Here is a 20,527-nt window from a genome sequence, read left to right as displayed (position 1 = left end):
TCATGGAGGCGGCACTTAGCTCAGTCCCTTCCACTTTGCGGGACCCGGCACCGTCATCATCGGTGCGGAGTGCCCCTGCAGCACCGACTGATCCGGCACCGCGTTCGGACTCGTCGAAAGACATGCACCATACCTCCACGGCGCCTCCACCACCACGGCGCCGGTCCCTGTCTCCAAGTCAAAGGAAGAAGCAGCCCAAACAGATGACGGCCGCTTCCAGCTCGTCGGCTCACGAACCGCCGGCGCCTCCCGCACCGCAGCCAGAACCACGTCCGTTACCTGAGCGCGTGGGACAACTAGCGGCCCCGGCGCCGTCGACTCCGGCACCGCAAGGGCCGTTGAGTCCGGTGCCTGTGAGCTCCCCAGGTTGTGGTTGAGCTGGGACTGCCTTCTACACCGGAGACCTTCTCAACAGCGCGGGACTTGATCGCGCTCATGGAGCCGGTTCTTCTGCAGCCCCCAGCACCGCCGGTGCAGACGCTCTGATCAAAAGGGAAGCTGTCCCTGATGCAACCGCCATCGCCCAGCAAAGCAGGACGGCACCGGTCCCGGTCCCGATCGTGGTCCCGGCACTGATATCGTTCTCGGCGCCGGTCGCACTCGCGCCGCTGCTCCAGCTCCCGGAGGTCTGAATCGCGGTATGGCCAGTACCGATTGGACTCTTGGCACTGCTCCCAGTACCGGTCCCGGAGCCGGTCTAGCAGCCGATCTCATCGGAGGTCTCCATCGAGATCGAGATCAGGCTCATGATACCGCTATGACCGCAGGCACCGTTTGCCGTCTCGCTACCGCTCCGCATCACACCACCGGTCCCCGGCACCGAGGGACTCGGCACCGTCCCGTATCGCACCGCCTTGGCCGTCCTGCTCCACTTCTGCGTCATCACGCTTTCAAGGTGGCTTCTATGCCCAGGACCAGGGCGAGGGTGATGCAGGCCAGTGGCTGGAAGAAGGCCAGGACCTGGGCCAGGAACCCCCACAGTGGTCCTTTTAGACCTCTTGGGCATACCATCAAGCCCAAGAGGCCCCTTCGGAGCCACGAGTACTGGAGGCCATGGTATCTCCCCCCCCACCCCCCAGGGGATGCTGAGGCAACTGCTCCAGTGCCATTGGGGGCCCACCTGGCAAACGTGACTGACCTTGAAAAGCAAGACCCTCCACAGGAGGACCTTGCCCAGGATCCTTTAGCCCCGGGGGTATCTTCCTCGTCCTCGACGGATGAGGCGGTGGCAGACACTACAGTTACGGGTCCTCCCCCTATGGACCTCCGCGCCCACCAGGAACTGCTCTGCAGAGTGGCGCGCAGTATGAACCTCCAAGTGGAGGAAGTGGTGGAGGTAGAGGACCCTGTGGTGGACATTCTGTCGGCGGAGACACCGTCCCTAGTTGCCCTCCCCGTCATACGGACTATACAGGCCACTGCCAAGACAATCTGGCAGTCACCGTCGTCTATTCCACTGACGGCCAAAGGCGTGGAAAGGAAGTACTTTGTTCCCTCTCAGGAATATGGGTTCCTTTATACACACCATGCTCCCTTGTCGTGGCTTTGGTCAACGAGAAGGAACGCCATGGCCAGCAGGCCCCTGTGCCTAAGTCAAAGGCGCCTAGACTTGTTTGGACGCAAGGTGTACTCGGCGGAAGGCTTACAGCTCAGGGTGGCCAACCAACAGGCATTCCTGAGCCGTTATGACTATAATTCGTGGGTATCTATGTCCAAATTCAAAGAGTTGGTCCCACAGGAGTCCAGAGAAGAGTTTGGCGCTCTAGTAGAGAAGGGCAAGAAGGTGGCAAGAACCTCCTTACAAGCCTCTCTGGACGCGGCGGACTTGGCGGCTAGAACCCTGGCCTCGGGCATAGCCATGCGCCGCATCTCATGGCTGCAAGTCTCTGGATTACCACCAGAGTTGCAACAGACTCTCCAGGACTTACCCTGAAAAGACAGACTCAAGGCTGCAGAGTCTGAATGACAACCGGGCCATCATGCGTTCACTGGGCATGCATTCGCCAGTAACGCAGAGAAGGCCCTTTAGGCCGCAATCCCAGAGATTATACCCTCCCCCTTGGCAAGGCAGGACTTCTCGAGAAGACGTGGCCGGGGTGGTAGGAGGAGACAATCTGGCCCTCAGACGGGTCAGAATCAGGGCCCCCCCCAAACCATCGGCAGGGCCCAAGCAAAACTTTTGAAGGTGCACCCGAGGGTGAAGCACCTTTCCGGATCCTTTTCCACCCTTCGCCAACCGGCTCTCCTATTTTCTCCCTGCGTGGTCCCACATAACATCGGACCGCTGGGTCCTACGCATGGTAGAAAGTGGATACTGACTCCAATTTGTTTTGTCCCCCCCTTCCCACCCTCCCTCCCCGTCCCTCTTCAGGGACCCCTTTCACGAGCAACTCCTTCTGCAGAAGGTGCAGTCACTCCTGGTCATCGGGGTGATAGAAGAGGTTCCAAGAGAACTGCGGGGTAGGGGGTTTTACTCCCGTTACTTCCTAATCCCCAAGGCAAAAGGGGGGCTACGGCCCATTCTGGACCTGCGCGGACTCAACAAATTCATGGTAAAGTTGAAGTTCCACATGGTTTCCTTGGGGACCATTATTCCTTCCCTGGATCCTGGAGACTGGTATGCCGCCCTCGACATGAAGGACGCGTACTTCCACATAGTGATTTACCCGCCCCACAGGCATTTCCTCCACTTTGTGGTCAACCAACAGCACTTTCAATTCACCGTCCTCCCTTTCGGCCTCTCCACGGCCCCCAGGGTGTTTACAAAGTGCATGGCTGTTGTAGCTGCTTCCCTTCGTCGACAACGGATCCAAGTGTTCCCGTATCTCGATGACTGGCTCATTCGAGGTCGCTCCAGAGATCAGGTGCAGTCTCATATTCAGACCACTATGGACATGTTCAATCGACTAGGCCTACTGCTCAACGTCGCGAAATCTACTCTGGTACCAACCCAGAGGATAGAATTCATAGGAGCAGTCTTAGACTCTGGCCTAGCCCGGGCACTTCTGCCGGACACGCGCTTCCAGTCCATAGCGAACATTGTCCACGGTCTGCAAACCTTCCTGACCTCAACCGTGAAAACATGCCTATGCCTCCTGGAACACATGGCATCTTGCACTTATGTGACCAGGCACGCTAGGCTACGACTACGCCTGCTGCAAGCCTGGCAATCAACAGTTTACCGACCAAGTCGGGACAGCTTGCACATGATAGTTACCATTCCGCCAGGAATATTAGCCTCTCTAGACTGGTGGCTGGACCCTAAGGTAGTGTGCGAAGGGGTGCCATTTAATGCCCCACAGCCCTCCGTGTCCCTGGTCATGGACGCGTCATCCCTGGGATGGGGGGCCCACCTTGGGAATCTCTGCACACCGGGACTATAGTCGGCAGCAGAATTATCCCTACACATCAACGTAAGGGAGCTCAGAGCAGTGCGCCTAGCATGTCAAGCATTCCGACAGCGCATTCAAGGCCGTTGTGTTGCAGTCCTCACAGACAACACAATGGCCATGTTTTATATCAACAAGCAAGGGGGAGCCCGGTCATCCCCCCTCTGTCAGGAGGCCACTCGTCTGTGGGAATTCTGCATAGCCCACTCAATCCATCTGGTGGCATCATTTCTCCCGGGAATCCAGAACACCTTAGCGGACCACCTCAGCAGATCATTCCTGGCTCATGAGTGGTCGGTTCGCCCGGATGTCATCCATTCTGTCTTCCGGAGGTGGGGCTTTCCCCTGATAGACCTATTCGCCTCTCGCGACAATCGGAAATGCCAGGTGTTCTGCTCTTTCCAAGGTCGTTCCCCGGGCTCTCTCTCGGATGCCTTCCTAATACAGTGGAAGCCTCACCTGTGCTATGCCTTTCCTCCATTCCCGCTAGTCCACGGGGTCCTGCTCAAGCTCTGCAGGGACAGAGCCCAGCTGATTTTGATCGCCCCGGCGTGGCCCAGGCAGTACTGGTATACTACTCTCCTTGAGCTGTCAGTGGACACTCCGATTCCACTCCCGCTGTGGCCAGACCTGATCACTCAAGATCACGGACGGCTCCGTAATCCCGACCTGCAATCTCTCCACTTCACAGCGTGGATGCATGGCTAAATCAATCTGAGCTGTGCTGCTCTCATTTGGTTCAGCAGGTACTTTTGGCTAGCAGAAAATCCTCTACCAGATCCACATATTTAGCCAAGTGGAAACGTGTTTCCTGCTGGTGCACCCGGAATCATAAGACCCCCCTACGGGTGTCCATTCCTTTCATCTTGGACTACCTCTTGTCCTTAAAACAGCAGAGCTTGGCGATATCATCCATCAGAGTGCACCTGGCAGCTATTTCAGCATTCCACCCGGGTGAGGACGGGCGTTCTATCTTCTCCAATCCCATGGTCACTGGATTTCTCAGGGGATTGGAGCGCCTGTTCCCACGAATTAGACAGCCAGCCCCTACATGGGATCTTAACCTGGTCCTCTCCAGGCTCATGGGTGCTCCCTTTGAGCCCATGGCGACCTGCTTGCTCCTGTACCTTTCCTGGAAGACGGCCTGCCTTGTAGCTATAACCTCGGTGAGACATGTATCGGAGCTTAGAGCTCTCACATCGGAACCACCGTATACGGTGTTTCATAAGGACAAGGTACAGCTGCGACCACACCCCACCTTCCTTCCTAAGGTGGTGTCTGCCTTCCATGTCAACCAAGACATCTTCCTTCCAGTCTTTTATCCGAAGCCACACGCTTCTCGACTAGAGCAACAGCTGCACTCCCTAGACGTTCGCAGGGCCCTCGCCTCTTACATCGAGCGAACGAAACCTTTTAGAAAGACGACCCAGCTGTTCGTAGCTGTGGCAGACTGGATGAAGAGCCTCCCGGTCTCCACCCAGCGCATCTTGTCCTGGATTACATTATGTATCCTTGAATGCTATGACTTAGCTGGTGTCCCAGCTACACACCTGACCGCCCACTCCACTCGGGCTCAAGCTTCGTCCTCCGCCTTCCTGGCTCATGTACCCATACAGGAGATCTGTAGGGCTGTGACTTGGTCATCGGTACATACCTTCACTTCCCAATATGCCATAGTGCAGCAGTCCAGGGATGATGCGGCATTTGGTTCAACGGTCCTTCGCTCCACGACATCTCACTTCGACCCCACCGCCTAGGTAAGGCTTGGGAGTCACCTAATTGGAATCGATATGAGCAAGCACTCGAAGAAGAAAAGACGGTTACTCACCTTTGTAACTGTTGTTCTTCGAGATGTGTTGCTCATATCCATTCCAAACCCTCCCTCCTTCCCCTCTGTCGGAATAGCCAGCAAGAAGGAACTGAGGGGGTGCTGGGTCAGCATAGATCCGGTGCCATAAGTGCGCCACTCCAGGGGGCGCCTCAGCCGACCCACTGAGTGTTGCTAGGGTAAAAATCTTCCGACGATCGTGCACGTGTCGCGCACACACCTAATTGGAATGGATATGAGCAACACATCTTGAAAAACAACAGTTACAAAGGTGAGTAACCGTCTTTTAGTTAGCAAAATAATTACATAGTTCCCAATAGTCCACCAAACTCTTACAGAATACAGAGACTGTGCTGAAAATTTGGGACTCATACACTGTGCATTTCCTATAAAACAGGTTGAACTCCCATGTCAAATACAAAACGGAATGCATCCTTAACAATGGCATCACAGTGGCACAGCCATAATTATGAAATATAAAATAAGGCTACTAGAACCTAGGTATCCAAACCAACATGTTTTTCCCTCCAATTCATTTTGATAGCCATTGGTTTACATGTATGAGGTTACGTGAACATCCTCAGCAAAGAGAATGTTAAGGAGTATATAATTATAAGCACAAACAGGCAGCATGAAGAGATGAAAGGCTACTGCTTGCTAAAAAATACTTGCCAGATGGTTAACAGTTAGGTCCAGAATATTTGTAGTGGATGTTAAGGTTTTACAAACCTGTAATATTAAGTACAAGTGTGTTTTGATTTTTATTTGAAATGTCAACGAAAACAGGTTTTTGTTTTATTTAAATATTCCTCTATAAAGTGCACAGGCCAGACATGGATGCACTGAGCTAGTTCACGAAAACTCAGAAGTGACTGAGTCTATTTTCATTAACTAAACTGAGAGAAACGCAAAAAATAAAACCGCATAAATGCTGAAAAATAAATGTGATTTTTAAACTCTTCCAGTTGTATTAGTCTCAGGCGGTGGTAATAATATACAGTAAATACCTGAGCAATGATTTAGTATCTGTATCTCATTGCACTACTTAGTTTCTTTGTTTTATATGTAGAATCATAGAATATCAGGGTTGGAAGGGACCTCAGGAGGTCATCTAGTCCAACCCCCTGCTCAAAGCAGGACCAAGTCCCAACTAAATCATCCCAGCCAGGGCTTTGTCAAGCCTGACCTTAAAAACCTCTAAGGAAGGAGATTCCACCACCTCCCTAGGAAAGGAAAACTGTAATTTATATATGTAATTACTGCATGTATAAAAAATAAAAAATGCTACATCAAGTTTTAAGAGCTATAATATACTATCTAATGTATTATTTAATATGATTACTAAAGACATACAAATTCACTGTCTTCCTTGTATGCTGTGGTTTTACTGATGGGTCCAGAGTCCTGCATTCTAGTGCTAACCCAAGAGGGCAAAACCAAAGCCAGGGATCGATACAATGTGGAGATATCCCATCTATATACCCCTTACAGTAGTAGCAGGGAGGAGTAGTGGGGTAAGAGACTCTACACACCAGAGAATCAGTTTCGTTATGGTGACTGTTTCAGGGCTGTATATGCTCTCAGTACAGCCAGAATTAGCCAGCAGCATGGTTCAAAGCACATGCAATGGAGTACCTGGCCAAATGAATTTAAATGACTTCCCCAAGGCTGCATAATGAATCATTTGCAGACATTACATTAAAAATCAATGGTTCCTGGCTTTTGGTCTAATGTTTCAAACATGCTGTTTCTCATTAATGTGCCAGTTTGAAAATGTATCATATGCATAGTGTGTATATCACATGATCCGTTCCTTTCATACCTGTTTTAAGATTTTTCTTCACACTGATGACTGACCATTTGAAAAGAGTAAAATAAATAACATTTAGCATTTTTGTAATGAGAATGCAACATAAGCATGTGTTCCCTAGCTGCTGTGGTAATATAGATGTACCTAAATTGTCTTCATGAAGAGTTTTGTTACCAATTTGTCCCAGTACAGTTGTTCTAATTTCTAGTTACCCTGTTGTTTCTAAAGCTGTTCTAGTTTTCATTTTAATATTTGTATACGTTCATCATTGCAGCTAACTATTTGAAAATTACAACTAGTTATGAAATTTAAGGTACTTCAGTGTAAAAGATTATAGCCAAAATTTTCAAACATGTAAGTGCATGGTCCCTGTGAAAATCAAGCCAGCTTGATTTAGGAGGTGAGTTTGCAGCACCCATGTTTGAAAATGCTGGCCTATCTCTTTGAGGACAGTAATTTATCATGTGTAATTAAAATAAATGTTTTGATTCTGTTTAGCTTCAGGTGCATCTAGAAGACCTTGGGTGCTAGGAAAAGTAATGGAAAAGGAATATTGCCAGGCAAAAAAGGTACGGGAATACTACTGATAAATATGTAATTATTAAAATCAGTATACAAGGAAAATGGGTCCAGATTCTGCTACTCTTAACCATGTTCAGTACTGTCGTCTCCTTAAGTAGCACCACTGAAAAGTGTGAGACTGCTTGTGTAGTAAGTTCTACTCAGCTTGAGTAAATATGGCAGAATCTACCCAGTAGTTATTACTGGTGATTGGAAATATTCATACTGATATATTCTTAGTTGAGGGTGTTTATGCTTGCCTTGATGAATTAATTGGAAATGTCCTGTGCACATCAAAAGATGAATTTGGGGAAGTAGTTTATCTGTAATTTTGCCAGCCTACCTGGTACACGGCCATTGCTTTGTATGAGCTATTTTGGAGAGACTGCGTAAATCAGGAGGAAAATACTCATTTTTAAAAGGCTTTGACCTCTGAGCTATCGCTGCATCACAGGGCCAGAGGACTAACCCCTGGAGCAGCCTAGAGCAGTCAATAGTGCTACTAGCCAATTGGCACATCTCCCTATTAATGGTAAGCTATCACTGGCTGGTCTCAGGTGTCAATTCAGACAAATAGGGTTTTCTAGACAGTCTAGTCAGTTTTAAAAGTGCTGGGGGTGCAAATAACTTCCTGCTCTGAAAAATCTTAGTGAAAGTAGAATAAAATAGAACAACATTTTTGGTATGTAATTTTAAATAATTTTATTTTTTTTTTTTCCTTAGGCACAAAACAGATTTAAAGTTCCTTTAGGTACAAAATTCTACAGAGTGAAAGCAGTGCCGTGGAACAAAAAAGTATAACACAGTGGAAACTCTGTTCAATCTGTCTCATTCTTTTCTGGATTGTCCTTCAGTGCTCATTCATCGCTCCAAGTAGCAGGCCATCTTTTTATACTGAGGTCATGTGACAATATGCTTCACAGATATACTACTTTTAATTTTTAATGGGTTACATTTTAGAAACAAGAATTTCATTAAAATCCCTGGCCCTATAATTGTTCCAATTTTTTTACCCAGATAACTTTAGGAGTGTGGACCAAAGGAGTTCATTTTCTCAAAGGGCAAACCTTGTGTACCATGGCTTATTATTAGCCATGTTAATTGCCTGTTAAATATAAATTAGCTTGTATTTAGATGTTAAATGTTAGTTACCATTATTACCAGCATATGTCCTTTTGTGAAATCATTTAAGTACTTGCACTCTTTAACAGATTCTTTATAATATGTATAAATTCATCAACTATTTAAAGAGGAGTGTTCATTGCATGCCAATAATCATAATTTTTCTTCAACATGAGTTTGCCTCAGTAGATGAATAAAGATAACTACTGCATCTTCTTTCATTACATTAAAATGCCCTTTAATGTTTAAAAAACCAACCTTGTAATTTGATGGGCTGATCCGAAAATCAGTCACAGGTAAATCTGCAATCTTCAAAAGCACTTTTGATGGATTGATCACATAGATTCTGAAGGGAAGAATCCCTGTGCTGTTAGATTTAAAGTGAAGCACTTGAACCTTCCCAACAACACAGAAGTCTTGTATTAATCTATTTAGAAAAATCATATTGATGAAAATTGTATTTCATGGTTGAGTTTCAGGAAAAAACTCATTGTACATTAACCATACAAGAGTCATTTAAGTAACAAATTATTGTAATTGTAAAAGACATGTAGACTTTTAAAACAATAAAGATTTGAACCTGAAAATGTCTGAATGGTGTGTGCCTTTTTAAATGTCCGCTTTATATAATACCATTCTGTAATTTTCAGTGTATAGATGGGGCTCTTCTTGTAACAGCAAATAGGATTTAATTAAATGGCAATCCATATTTTGTCAGCAAATCCGATGAGCAGACATATTATTCAAATGAATTACTGTGGTCAAGGAAGATAATTTGTATACTGTTCTAACAAAACTGTAATGAACAAATGACACTTTGTTTTCTGAAGGTAATTTCTTCTTAATGTTTTGTGGTTCCAAAACATTCGCTTTTGTGAACACTGGGGAATTTGAGGTCTGGATTTAGTAAGTAAGTGGGGCTTGGGGTTTGCCCCTTAGAGTTCAGCCTGGGGTTCCTACACAGAGGTGGTCTGTAGGTAAGAAAAAAAACACCCACAAAGTTCAGAGACTCTGTCAACATAATCACAAAGACATTTTTCAATCCATCTGATCCACGTTACTTTTAATAAGCTCCTGGACATGTTTTTTTATTTATCTAAAATGTTCTGATATCAAACACCAATTGAGTATTAGAAGTAGGTTTTTTAATCACAGCCTTGAAGACTTTTGAAGGGCCTGCATAGAAATCTAGTTTGCTTCTCATCTTCCATCTGCCAAACTGCAATAAATACCAGTGAGTAAATTAAAACTGTGACAGCTTCAAGGCACACTTTTTACTGGATGTCAAATTTGTGTTACTTATGTACTGTATATACTAATCCAGCTGATGAGTTAGATGACTTCTGAGTGGAAACATAGTTTCTTCTTCAGCAAAAGTATTTCAGTAGTTTTGAATACTTGCAAAAGTGAGATAGGTGTTGATTGCCAGTTAAATGGGTGGTGTTTCTTTTTGAGTTTCTAAAATGGTACTTTTCTATTGACCAATGACTCTTTTGCCTACAAATTAGTAGGATTCCAGGTCTGAAAGATTTACCCAATAGCATTTTTAGTCAGCTTAGTTAATTGGGTCACACATGGTGTTGGCACATACCTGGATACCACAATTCTTCCTTTTAGCATATGGAGTGTTAAAAAGGCCTGGCACCTACTAGACTTTTTTTCTAAACTTATGCCATGTTTTAATAGCTTAACCATTACTTCTGCATGCCTGTTTATACAGTTGTCACTTTAAGTGAAATTAAGGGTTTTTTTAACTAATGAATTATTCCCATTTAATTTCTTGGCACATAGCAGGAAGTCATCTGACAAACCCTGAAAAGTCGCTAAATATAGTTGTTTAAGCACTCAAAAGGAGTCAAAAATTTCACTGAACAAAATTTCCAGAGAATTCAACAGAGAGAAACACACACACACACAAACACACACACACACACACACACACACACACACACATACACGACTATAGTCACAAAATCATTCTCAAGCAGCTCAATAGTGTTAATAAAATCCATTCCATGCTCTTCTTACTACATTCTGTTGCACACGAGAAGCAACTACAACAGTACGCTGTCATCATCAGGAGGATGCCCTCTGCTCATTGGGAAGGAAACTGAAGCCCTCTGCTCATTGGGAAGGGGGCTCTGTACACTGCAGCCCAGGTTGGCTGGGGTTGGTTAATTTCAGCTGAGCCTCCCTTTCTTGCCAGCCTGGATTTGAGCCGACAGGTTAGTGAAAGGGCGAGCCCAGAGCTAGGGGGAAGAGGGCATTCACCTGACCTGAGGTCGGCGCTGCAGGGAGCCCAGTAGATTTAAAAACAAAAATCTGCTAGCCAGACCCCTTCCTCCCCACTTCTAGGGTTTCATTTCTGAAAACAGCTGGGCAGCTAACTCCAGGCCAAGCCAGGGGAACTGAAATCAAGCTAGCTCCACCTTTGATCCTGTAATAAGGGCTTCATTCCTGGAGGCACAGTGCCCCCTGCCCATTAGGGCACATGGCCCAGTCTCATCCCATCCCACCTTCCATCTGTGCAGCTCTCCTCACCGGCTAACCTGCCTCCCCTGCCCAGCCCGCTTCATTAGCCATCTTTCCCTGCATCACAGGGTGTGCTACCTACTATGGAGCAGTGAGAAAACACATTTGGGTTAAAACAAGCCCTGATTAATATGCTGCTCTCTCCAAAGTGTGCCTGGCTTTAGCAAAGTATTTAATTAGCCTCCACCAACTTCTTTTCCTCACCTGCAGATTATAGTGATCTCAGCCCAAGAAGCCCTGAAATGTCATTCCTTCCAAGGACATGCTCAATTGAGACAATGACAATGACTTGGTGTGCAACAGAATGTACTAAGAAGAGCATGGAATGGATTTTATTAATACTATTGAGCTGCTTGTGAATGATTTTGTGACTATACATATTGGTGACTTTTTTCTCTGAATGTCACTGTAATTGGCAGTGAAAGTTGCTAGATTTGTCACTGGTCACTTTGACACTTATTTTCTCGGTAGGGAAACCAAAAAGTCACTAAATCTAGTGACAAAGTAAGTTGGCAACACTCTTATCTGCAAGCTCACTGGGCATGGAACCTGAGCAAGGTTCAATTTCCACAGAGCTTTTGCATTTCTGGGAGGGAAAGGGCCCCCAACAGCAGCAGGCCTGGAGCTGCTCTACTAGTCTCTTCCAAATTTGGAATCAGATTCCTCCACCTCCATTGCTTTATAATCCAGGTGGAATGCAGACAAGTAAAAGTTCCCCCAGTGATTCTTCTGGAAGAGGAAGGAACTCTGACTGGGGAGCTCTTTCAGGGAAAGGACAGGACCACCAAGTGACTCCCAGCCCCTGAGACACAGGCACACTAACAGTTCTGAAACAAAGCTCTCATTGACTCAAAAACACCTGCTTTCCAGGCTAATGGGTGGTGGAAGGGGTAGCACGGCCCATAGGGTGACCAGATGTCCTGATTTTATAGGGACAGTCCCTATATTTGGGGCTTTTTCTTATCTAGGCTCCTATTACCCACTACCCTCTCCCAATTTTTCACACTTGCTATCTGGTCACCTTAAGGGCCCATGAAACGACCTCCTTATCCTATCTTGATCAAGCAACTTATCTTGGTGTTCTAAGCTTCTTGAATACCTGGCACTTCTATCACTTCCACACAGGTTACTTCATGGGGGTTACTGCAGCCTCAATACTTCTCCCATTTGGGGGCTCACAAAACTCAGCCACTCAGTGGCTGCTCAGATACCTAAAACCAGATACCATGCCAGTCTCAGGATTAGCACTCCCCTGTGTAGGAACAAGAAGTCTGTCTGTTCCTTTTAATCTTCTGTTATTAACTAAGCAGCTAGTCTCTTAACTGTAAATATTCCCACAGGTCATTGACTCGATAGTTTGATTAAAATCTGCTAAAACCAGGTCATCTTACATGTGGAAAGTGAGGGAGGAACGAAGAACAGATGATATTGTGAAAGTTGCCTTTTGATTACTTTGATTTAGCTTCTATTAATATTTACAGATATAAATCATGTCTCTTTTCTTCCTACTCAAGGCACATGATAGTAGTTGAACAGTATAAGAGTAATAGCTATCACACCTGTGATAATTCTTCAAGCTTGGGACCAGAAGTCATTCAGAGTATGAAAAGTAAATATATACATCACCTAAAGAAATAAAGCACTGGAATTATTAATCATAAATGCAGACTCTGAAAAGGAAAAGTCCTTCTTTGCTTATATTCGCCGTTAAAAAGAATGTCAGGATATGGACTATTATTGTTTCATGAAGTCATACTTCTAGACTATAAACAACCAGCAATAGCTTGAATATTTTAGGAATATTTGTCATGTGTTTCATTTTATAATCTTTATGTATATTTAAAATGGAAATTCTGTCAAACAAAACCCTAACATGTTTGGTAATGATTCTGAACAGTCATTTAAAAAATATTTAGTTTACATACTTTTTAGATGGTGCAGCCTTACTAATTCCTGGAACTATGAATGATATGTACCACCTTTATGTTTCATCTTGCCCAACAATAATAAAACCTAGTATATATCTTTATATTTTGCATAAGCTATGTTTCTCCAGGGTAGAGGAGGGACTAGATTTTCTAATAGGTACTTTCCTTTGCTCATTTCTGTGATTCTGTATACACTTGCATCATTGCAAGTCACTGGTTTGGTTTTTTTGGTTTTTTTTTTTTTTTAAGACAAAATATCATGCTGCTGCTTGAACAAATTTTAATCAGCCAGTCTGGCCTTTGAATAGTGGTGGATCTGTTTTGAAATGAGTGGCAAACTAAAAAGGAATGAAGAGCCTTGAATTACAAAACACAAAAATGATAGAAAGAAAGTTTTAATTCTATATACTTTATCACAAATGGGGGCTATTTTTAAGATCTTTTCTGTGTTCTTGAAAAGGCTACATCCAGAAGAAGACTTATATGCTATTAAACAAGGTTAAGTTGAAATACCTGTTCCAAGACTAAAAGAGTTAAGCAAAATAGAATAACCTAAAGGATTTTGGGGTTAGTAGCACTTTGTTTTAAGCCACTTTTATGCCCTTCCCCCAATCAAAGGAGGCGATAGGAACCATTTGAAGGAGATTTACAGTGGTTTTAATGCTTGCCCTCTTGAGCCATTATGTCAAAGGTGAAACTCTTTACACCAGGTAGGCCAGGCTAAGGTGATCACAAGAGCCATCCATCTACTTTATGCCAGTAAAGGATTTTTCCATGCTGGGGGAATACTCAACTGCCCATTTAGAACAGGTTTAAGGTTCTTTGCATCACTTTGGTTCTACCAGTGTAGCAGAAGGCAGGATATGGTAGTACTTACGGTTCCGTTATGGCTCCTATGGTTGTAAGATGGCGTGGGGGTGGAACCACCTGAGCAGAAGTGTGTTTACTTATGAAAAGTGTAGTGATTTCTGAGGGCAGAGTATGGGAGACTTCATATGTTCAGCCAATGTAGTTAGCTTTCCCTCAAACACAGCCATCCTTGTGCACATGGGTAGGAAGCAGGACAAAGCTCCGGTCTTTGTTTCACCCAGCAAGACCCCTTCTGTGGCTGCTAGCTGTGTTGGCAGCTGACTGCCCCTTGCCCCCTAATATTCTTCAGACTGTGTCTGTGCCTTACAGGGTGGTAAGTGCTCCAGGTGTCCCTCTTCTCATGCAGGTGGAGACATTGTTTAGTTGGGAGAGAGTGGTTAAATATTGGAGTAAACCTCTACCCTGATATAACGCTGTCCTCGGGAGCCAAAAAATCTTACCGAGTTATAGGTGAAACTGCGTTATATCGAACTTGCTTTGATCTGCCGGAGTGCGCAACCCCCCCCCTCCCCGGAGCACTGGTTTACCGTGTTATATCCGAATTCGTGTTATATCGGGTCACGTTATATCGGGATAGAGGTGTATTAGTTACAATAGAATAATCATTCTGAGCCGCATGTACTGTGTAGTGCTCATCCATTTAAAATTAAGTGCTAAAAAGAGGCATTTTTAATTATTCCCAGCTCTTACACTGAAATGTTTAATTTTGGTAACAAGGGAGTTTATCACATTAAGTTTGGATATTAAACTTCAATGACATTTCTATATGGCATATTAGCATTCATTGAAGCTCCTATATGCTTTTCCAAGCAGTCTGCAGTACCAGTGTAATAACAATAAATTAGTCAGTTGCAAATGATTATGAATACTTTTAGCGTCCATTGTAATAAAATTATTAATGTCTTTTAATAGAGCTGGTCAGGATTTTTTTGACAACATATTTTTTCGTTGGAAAAGGCCAATTCATCCAAACCGAAACTTTTCACGCAAATGTATTGGTTTTGACTAAACTTTGACAGGAAAGGTTTCTCAGGTCCTGGAAGGAATTTCTGGTCAGAGAGATGGAAACCCACCCCAGTATAGCCAAAAGACCAGTGGCTACAGCACACACCTGGAGTGTGAGAGACCCAGACTCAAGTCCCTGCTGTGAATCAGGCAGATCAGGGATTCAAACCTTGATTTCCCACATCCCAGGTGAGTGCCCCACCTGCCAGGCTATTGACTAGTGTTGAGTCAGAGTTTTAATTTTTTTTTCCACAGAAAATTTGGAAAGGTCTTAGTTTCATTCTCTTGAGAAACAGAATTCTTGTTTTCCAGCCATATTAATAAACATCTATATGGAATGACTTATGAACTCTATTGTAATTTAGCATAAATGAATGTTCATTCCGACTATTTTAATTCAGGTTGAACCTGCTTAATAGTTCAACAATGCTAGTATGTTAGCAAGTTTAACAATGTCATATTTGGGTATTGTAAAATTTAAGTAATTCTGTTGCAAATTTTGAATTTTGCAGCAGTTTGACTTCTGATTATGTAAAACTGCATGCTTCTTCTCTTGAACAGTAGGTTAAAAGTGGTGGGTACAGAAAATGTTTACATTGTATATTTTTCCCATAACCACATCATTGCCTTTGATTAATGTTGGGTATTAGCATGTTTTCATCATGAAATTGGTTTTGAGCTTCAAACACGATGAATCATTATGATTAGCTGCCGGAGGAGATGTCATTACCGTATTTATTCCCAGAAAAAACAGTGAGTTTATTTTCATTATTTGCACACACTGACAAATTCCATTTCATAGTAGCACCAGAACCCTCTGGCATTGCATTTATGGAAGATTATTATGATACTTTGTGGTTGGTCAATAATTTTTGTCTTGTGCCTTATGACACTAACCAAGGCAGCCTTGCTGTAATTCCCCAGCAGCTGTTTGTCTCATTGCTTAAGTTGCCTTTTACTTATTTATCTCAAAATGCTTTTCTCAGTAGATGTCACTCCCTGTGATTCAAGTTTAATCTGGATTTGTCCCAAAATTCTTGCACAAGAAAGCCAAAATACATCTTCTCTTGTTAAATTCTTCTGCAAAAGTCTCAGCTGTGTGTGCGGATGCGTGCACACAGTAATTGGTAGCTCCACACACAAAGGATTGCAAGGCTTTTCATCTCCAGATCTTGTCTCCAAAGCAGACTGCCTTTCTTGTCACTTAATCCTCTGATTCTCACCCCATCTCTAAGAGTGAGGATTTACTCCCCTTTATACGGTGTTCTGATAGCTCTGAATGCAAAGTGTTCCGTATGTTTGGAGCAGGGACTGTCATTTACACTGCAGCATGTACCACAAAAGGGGGCCCGAACTATTCTAGACACTACTGAAATACAAAAGTCAATAAGTATATTTTATTGATACGATTCTTTTAAAAATTTGCTTAATTGATTATCCCCTTTTGAGGAATTGCAGAGGTAAGGTTCAAGCTGATTTTATAAACCCTTTCATTGCCTTTGAGGTTGTTGACTAATCTGTGGGATCTAGTGGGGGCACCTTGGATCAATTTATAGTCTCTGTTCATTTATTTTGGGGGAAACACTTGTGTCAGCTGTTCCTCCACACTGAATGTTCAGGTTCGGGTTGTTTAATCTACCTTGTTGACTTGGGTCAGTAGTTGGATGGACATCTGTCAGTGAAGACAGAGTGGGAATGTTCTGTTTTGTAGATATTGGTCAAAATTTGATATTGATTGCTTTGATTGTTCATATATACTCCAAAATAGTGTCACGATAAAAGTTATATAAATTAAATTAAAATAGGAAACTAACAATGCCTATAGTAAACTGTGCTCTGTTTGAAACCCATATATCAGTGGTGGGCAACCTGCGGCCTGCGCCGCTTCCCGCAGCTCCCATTGGCCGGGAACGGCGAACCGCAGCCACTGGGAGCTGCGGGTGGCCGTGCCTGCAGATGGTCAATGTAAACACTGTCTCGTGGCCTGCCAGCAGATTATCCTGACGGGTCGCAGGTTGCCCACCACTGCCATAGATAACAAAGCCACCATAGGCAATTTTTTTTGTGCAAATGATTTATTCATCAAAAAAATACAGATTCAGGTTGACTAAAACAATTCATGGATTCAGGTTGACTTCAATAAATTGTTTTGGTAGGGGAAAAAAGTTCTTAAATGTCTAGGTGGTTTGTTTTGGTATTTTTGAAATGAAATGTTTTGACTTTTCATTTTGGAAAGAGGTTTCATTTTGGAATTTACCTCAGTTTTATAAAGGGGGAGGGGAAGAGAGAGGTTTTTTTAAAAGCCTTGGAAACTAAACAAAATATTTAGTTTGACTCAAAATAAAAAATATACTTTTGGTTTGACTGGTTTGACACCATTCAAAGTCCTTAGCAGACAAAGGACTTCGAACTGTTTAAAATAACAGCGCTGATCTGGCAGGAGAGAGTGACCATCCAAGAACTGAGAGGTGTGATACTGTGACCAACATAAACAGACCCTGAGGACAGAGTTGAAGTATTTTAGACTTATCACGGTCTCCATGTGAAAGGAACGACCACCTGAAAATCCAAGCTCATAATCAGAAGCAAGCTCCCCACAGACCAGGACACACCAACACAATGTGGCACCAGAACAACAGATGCAAAACCCGCAGACATAGCTCCACTGCTGCAATGATCAACCCCCCAGAACACACTTTCAAGATCCATGGATCCTACACATGCCTATCATGTGGTGTAGCTTATCCAGTACACTCAATGCCCCAATAACAATGTGGATGAAACCAGGCATCCACTACACTCTGAAATGAATTCACACAGGAAAATGATAAAAGACAAAAACATCCTATCACCTGTGGGTGAATGTTTTTCACAAAGCGATCACTCTGTCTGACCTACCAGTCCTCATCCTGAAAGGAAACCGGCACAATACTTTCAAAAGATGAGCCTAGGAGGAGCTAGGGCAAGACTATTAAGAAAATAAAGTCATTTCCCTGAACTCGAAATCCTCTATTTAACCACAATCCACGTCCTACAGTAACCAAAGGATTTCTGTACACAGCAAAACTTTATGAAGCTCTCCAATGCAATATCCACTGCATCAAAGACCTCAAACAAGTAAGAAACCATTAAAAATCAGTGTTTAGAAAGTCTTTTTATGTATAAGTATGTAACATTTACATTTCTCATAAAAATTAAAGATCAGAGTTTCCTAACTATAAAGGACAGTTAGCATTAAATGGAAGTGAATAATCTATGGCTGAATATCTGTTTCTCATGGCACTTCTACCCCAAAATTAATTAGAAAAATTGAAGTGTGTTCTGTGGCTATTATTAGAAGGATTTAATATATTCAGAAGTGTGGCTGAACAGAATATAAGAATTTAATTTCACAAAAATATCTGACGTTTTGGAATTTGTTTCCATTCCACATTGGAAGGAGACCTTCTGGATTTTTTTGTGAAAAAGAGAGACCCCAGAATAGCCAGTAATCCAGTGGTTGGGGCACTCATCATATGGTAAACCCAGGTTTCAAATCCCTAGTCTATCGAATTCAAAGTAGGGATTTAAACCTGGGTCTCCCTCATCCAACGTGAGTTCCCTAGTCCCTGAGCTATTCTGGACTCTGTGATTTTGACCAGAAATTCCATCCTAGATCAAAGAGACCTTCCTGACAAATTTGCATTTTCTGTTTTAAAAACATTTTGTCAAAAAAATCCTGTTGAAACCGTAATCAGGAAATAGTGTTTAGTTATGCCAAACACCAGTATGCAGATTACTGTGACATTCTTTAGGAATACCACATCTCTTGCGCATGGATGGAATTCATGTTCAGAACATAAGTGGAATTTGTTCCCATTATAAGCTTGTTTTCTATCAAATTGCACAAGAAAAACTTCCTGATACTGTTTTAGAAAATAATTTATCACAGTTTTTTTTTCAAAAATTCAAGAGAATTATCTTGTGTAGACAATATATGCATTCTACTCAAAACTCAAGACAATAAAATATTAGTGTAAATCAGAACAAACTTCACTGAAATACAGAATCAGTTCTATCTACTTTAATGAGATTCCAGGTTGGCAGTCTAACCTTCAGAGCACACATCAGCCTTTTATATTTTGGATTCGGTTTGGTTAATTAGTTTTTGTCCAACATTCTTTATACAGAGTGAATTAGAGTTTGTGAATGGGAACAGTATACAGCTGTAAAGGCAATCAATCAACATAATGCTTAAGCACTAAAATGCTTTTGTTTAATGTCAGTTCTTTAAATTTTCATTGTATTACTAATTCTTACGTTTATTGTTATCTCTGAGTAACCTCTTGTACTCAGACTTGAAGATTTACGAGAAATATGATGCATGCATTGAATATTTTTCCACTGAGCTTTGACAAATAATAGCCAGCAAGCTTCTAAAGCTTTCCAAATTAAGTAAAATGTATATTGAACATTTAAATAGTGACTTTAATGTAGAAGAACTCCCAGACCCTTTACAAACTAGAAACAGTAGTTCAGTGGGTGTATGTTACATTCCAATGATGTTAAAATATTCAAATTAAAATGATATATTAATCATATTTAATTATATATAAAAATACTAGAAATGCTGCAGTATTAAAGACATAGCCTGAGTCTCACAAGCATCATGAAATTGTCTTTGCTAGTCTTTTAAAAGAGGCTTGGAACAGAGGTTGGTCATCCAGAAACTGAGGGACAGCCTCTAGGTAGCAAACTATCCGTGAACGCTGGGTCCCACACACAGCTGGCGAATATGCTGGGAAACTGTTCAAAGGCAATATGTAACTTGAATTAGAAAAGCAATTTTATCTAATATAGAAGTGTAATGGCTGAGGTTGTGTATTTTTGTTTCTTTTCTATGTAACTTGCATTAGTTTGCTCTTCCTTGCTATTTCATCTTTGGATCTGTGGTTTTTCTATTAAAAACATTTTTTCAGATTACTGTATATACTCGTTCATTAGCCCATTCGTTTATAAGCCGACCCCCCCAAGATGGTTAGGTAAAAATAGCAAAAACTGTATGACCCTTTCATAAGCCGACCCTATATTTCAGGGGTTGGCAAACTTTGGCTCCTGGGCCGTTAGGGTAAGCCGCTAGCGGGCCTGAACGTTTTGTTTACCTGGAGCGTTCACAGGCACGGAGCCCCTCAGCTCCCAGTGTCTGCGGTTTGCCGTTGCCAGCCAATGGGAGCTGCGGGAAGTGGCGTACCACTTCCCGCAGGTCCCATTGGCTGGGAACGGCAAACCGCGGACACTGGGAGCTGAGGGGCTCCGTGCCTGCAGACGCTCCAGGTAAACAAAACGACAATGTATTAGATATTCAATTCAATGATTCCATAGAGTTTAAAATCATCAAATTTTGGTGTAGACCCGTTTATAAGCCGACCCCTGCTCTTTAATGCATCACTTTTTTACCAAAAATATTTGGCTTATGAACGAGTATATACAGTATTTTTATCTC

The 20,527-nt window shown here is 43.2% G+C and overlaps 1 protein-coding gene across 1 annotated transcript in view; it reads left to right on the top strand.

Moving 5' to 3' along the window:
- Positions 1 to 9,283, top strand: part of RB1CC1 (RB1 inducible coiled-coil 1) — a 163,297-nt gene extending 154,014 nt beyond the window's left edge. The window contains exons 22-23 of the mRNA XM_029914331.1: positions 7,526 to 7,596; positions 8,312 to 9,283. Coding sequence (XP_029770191.1) covers positions 7,526 to 7,596; positions 8,312 to 8,389 — 149 coding nt within the window. The 3' untranslated portion in view covers positions 8,390 to 9,283. The remainder of the gene's footprint in view (positions 1 to 7,525; positions 7,597 to 8,311) is intronic.
- Positions 9,284 to 20,527: the final 11,244 nt, after the last annotated feature.

The sequence above is a fragment of the Terrapene carolina genome, unplaced genomic scaffold (assembly GCF_002925995.2).
Source record: "Terrapene carolina triunguis isolate 2854851 unplaced genomic scaffold, T_m_triunguis-2.0 Scaffold58, whole genome shotgun sequence".
In the NCBI taxonomy this organism is placed as follows: domain Eukaryota; kingdom Metazoa; phylum Chordata; order Testudines; family Emydidae; genus Terrapene; species Terrapene triunguis.
Note: the sequence above shows the minus strand (reverse complement) of the source record. Positions and strands in the feature narration are given on the sequence as shown.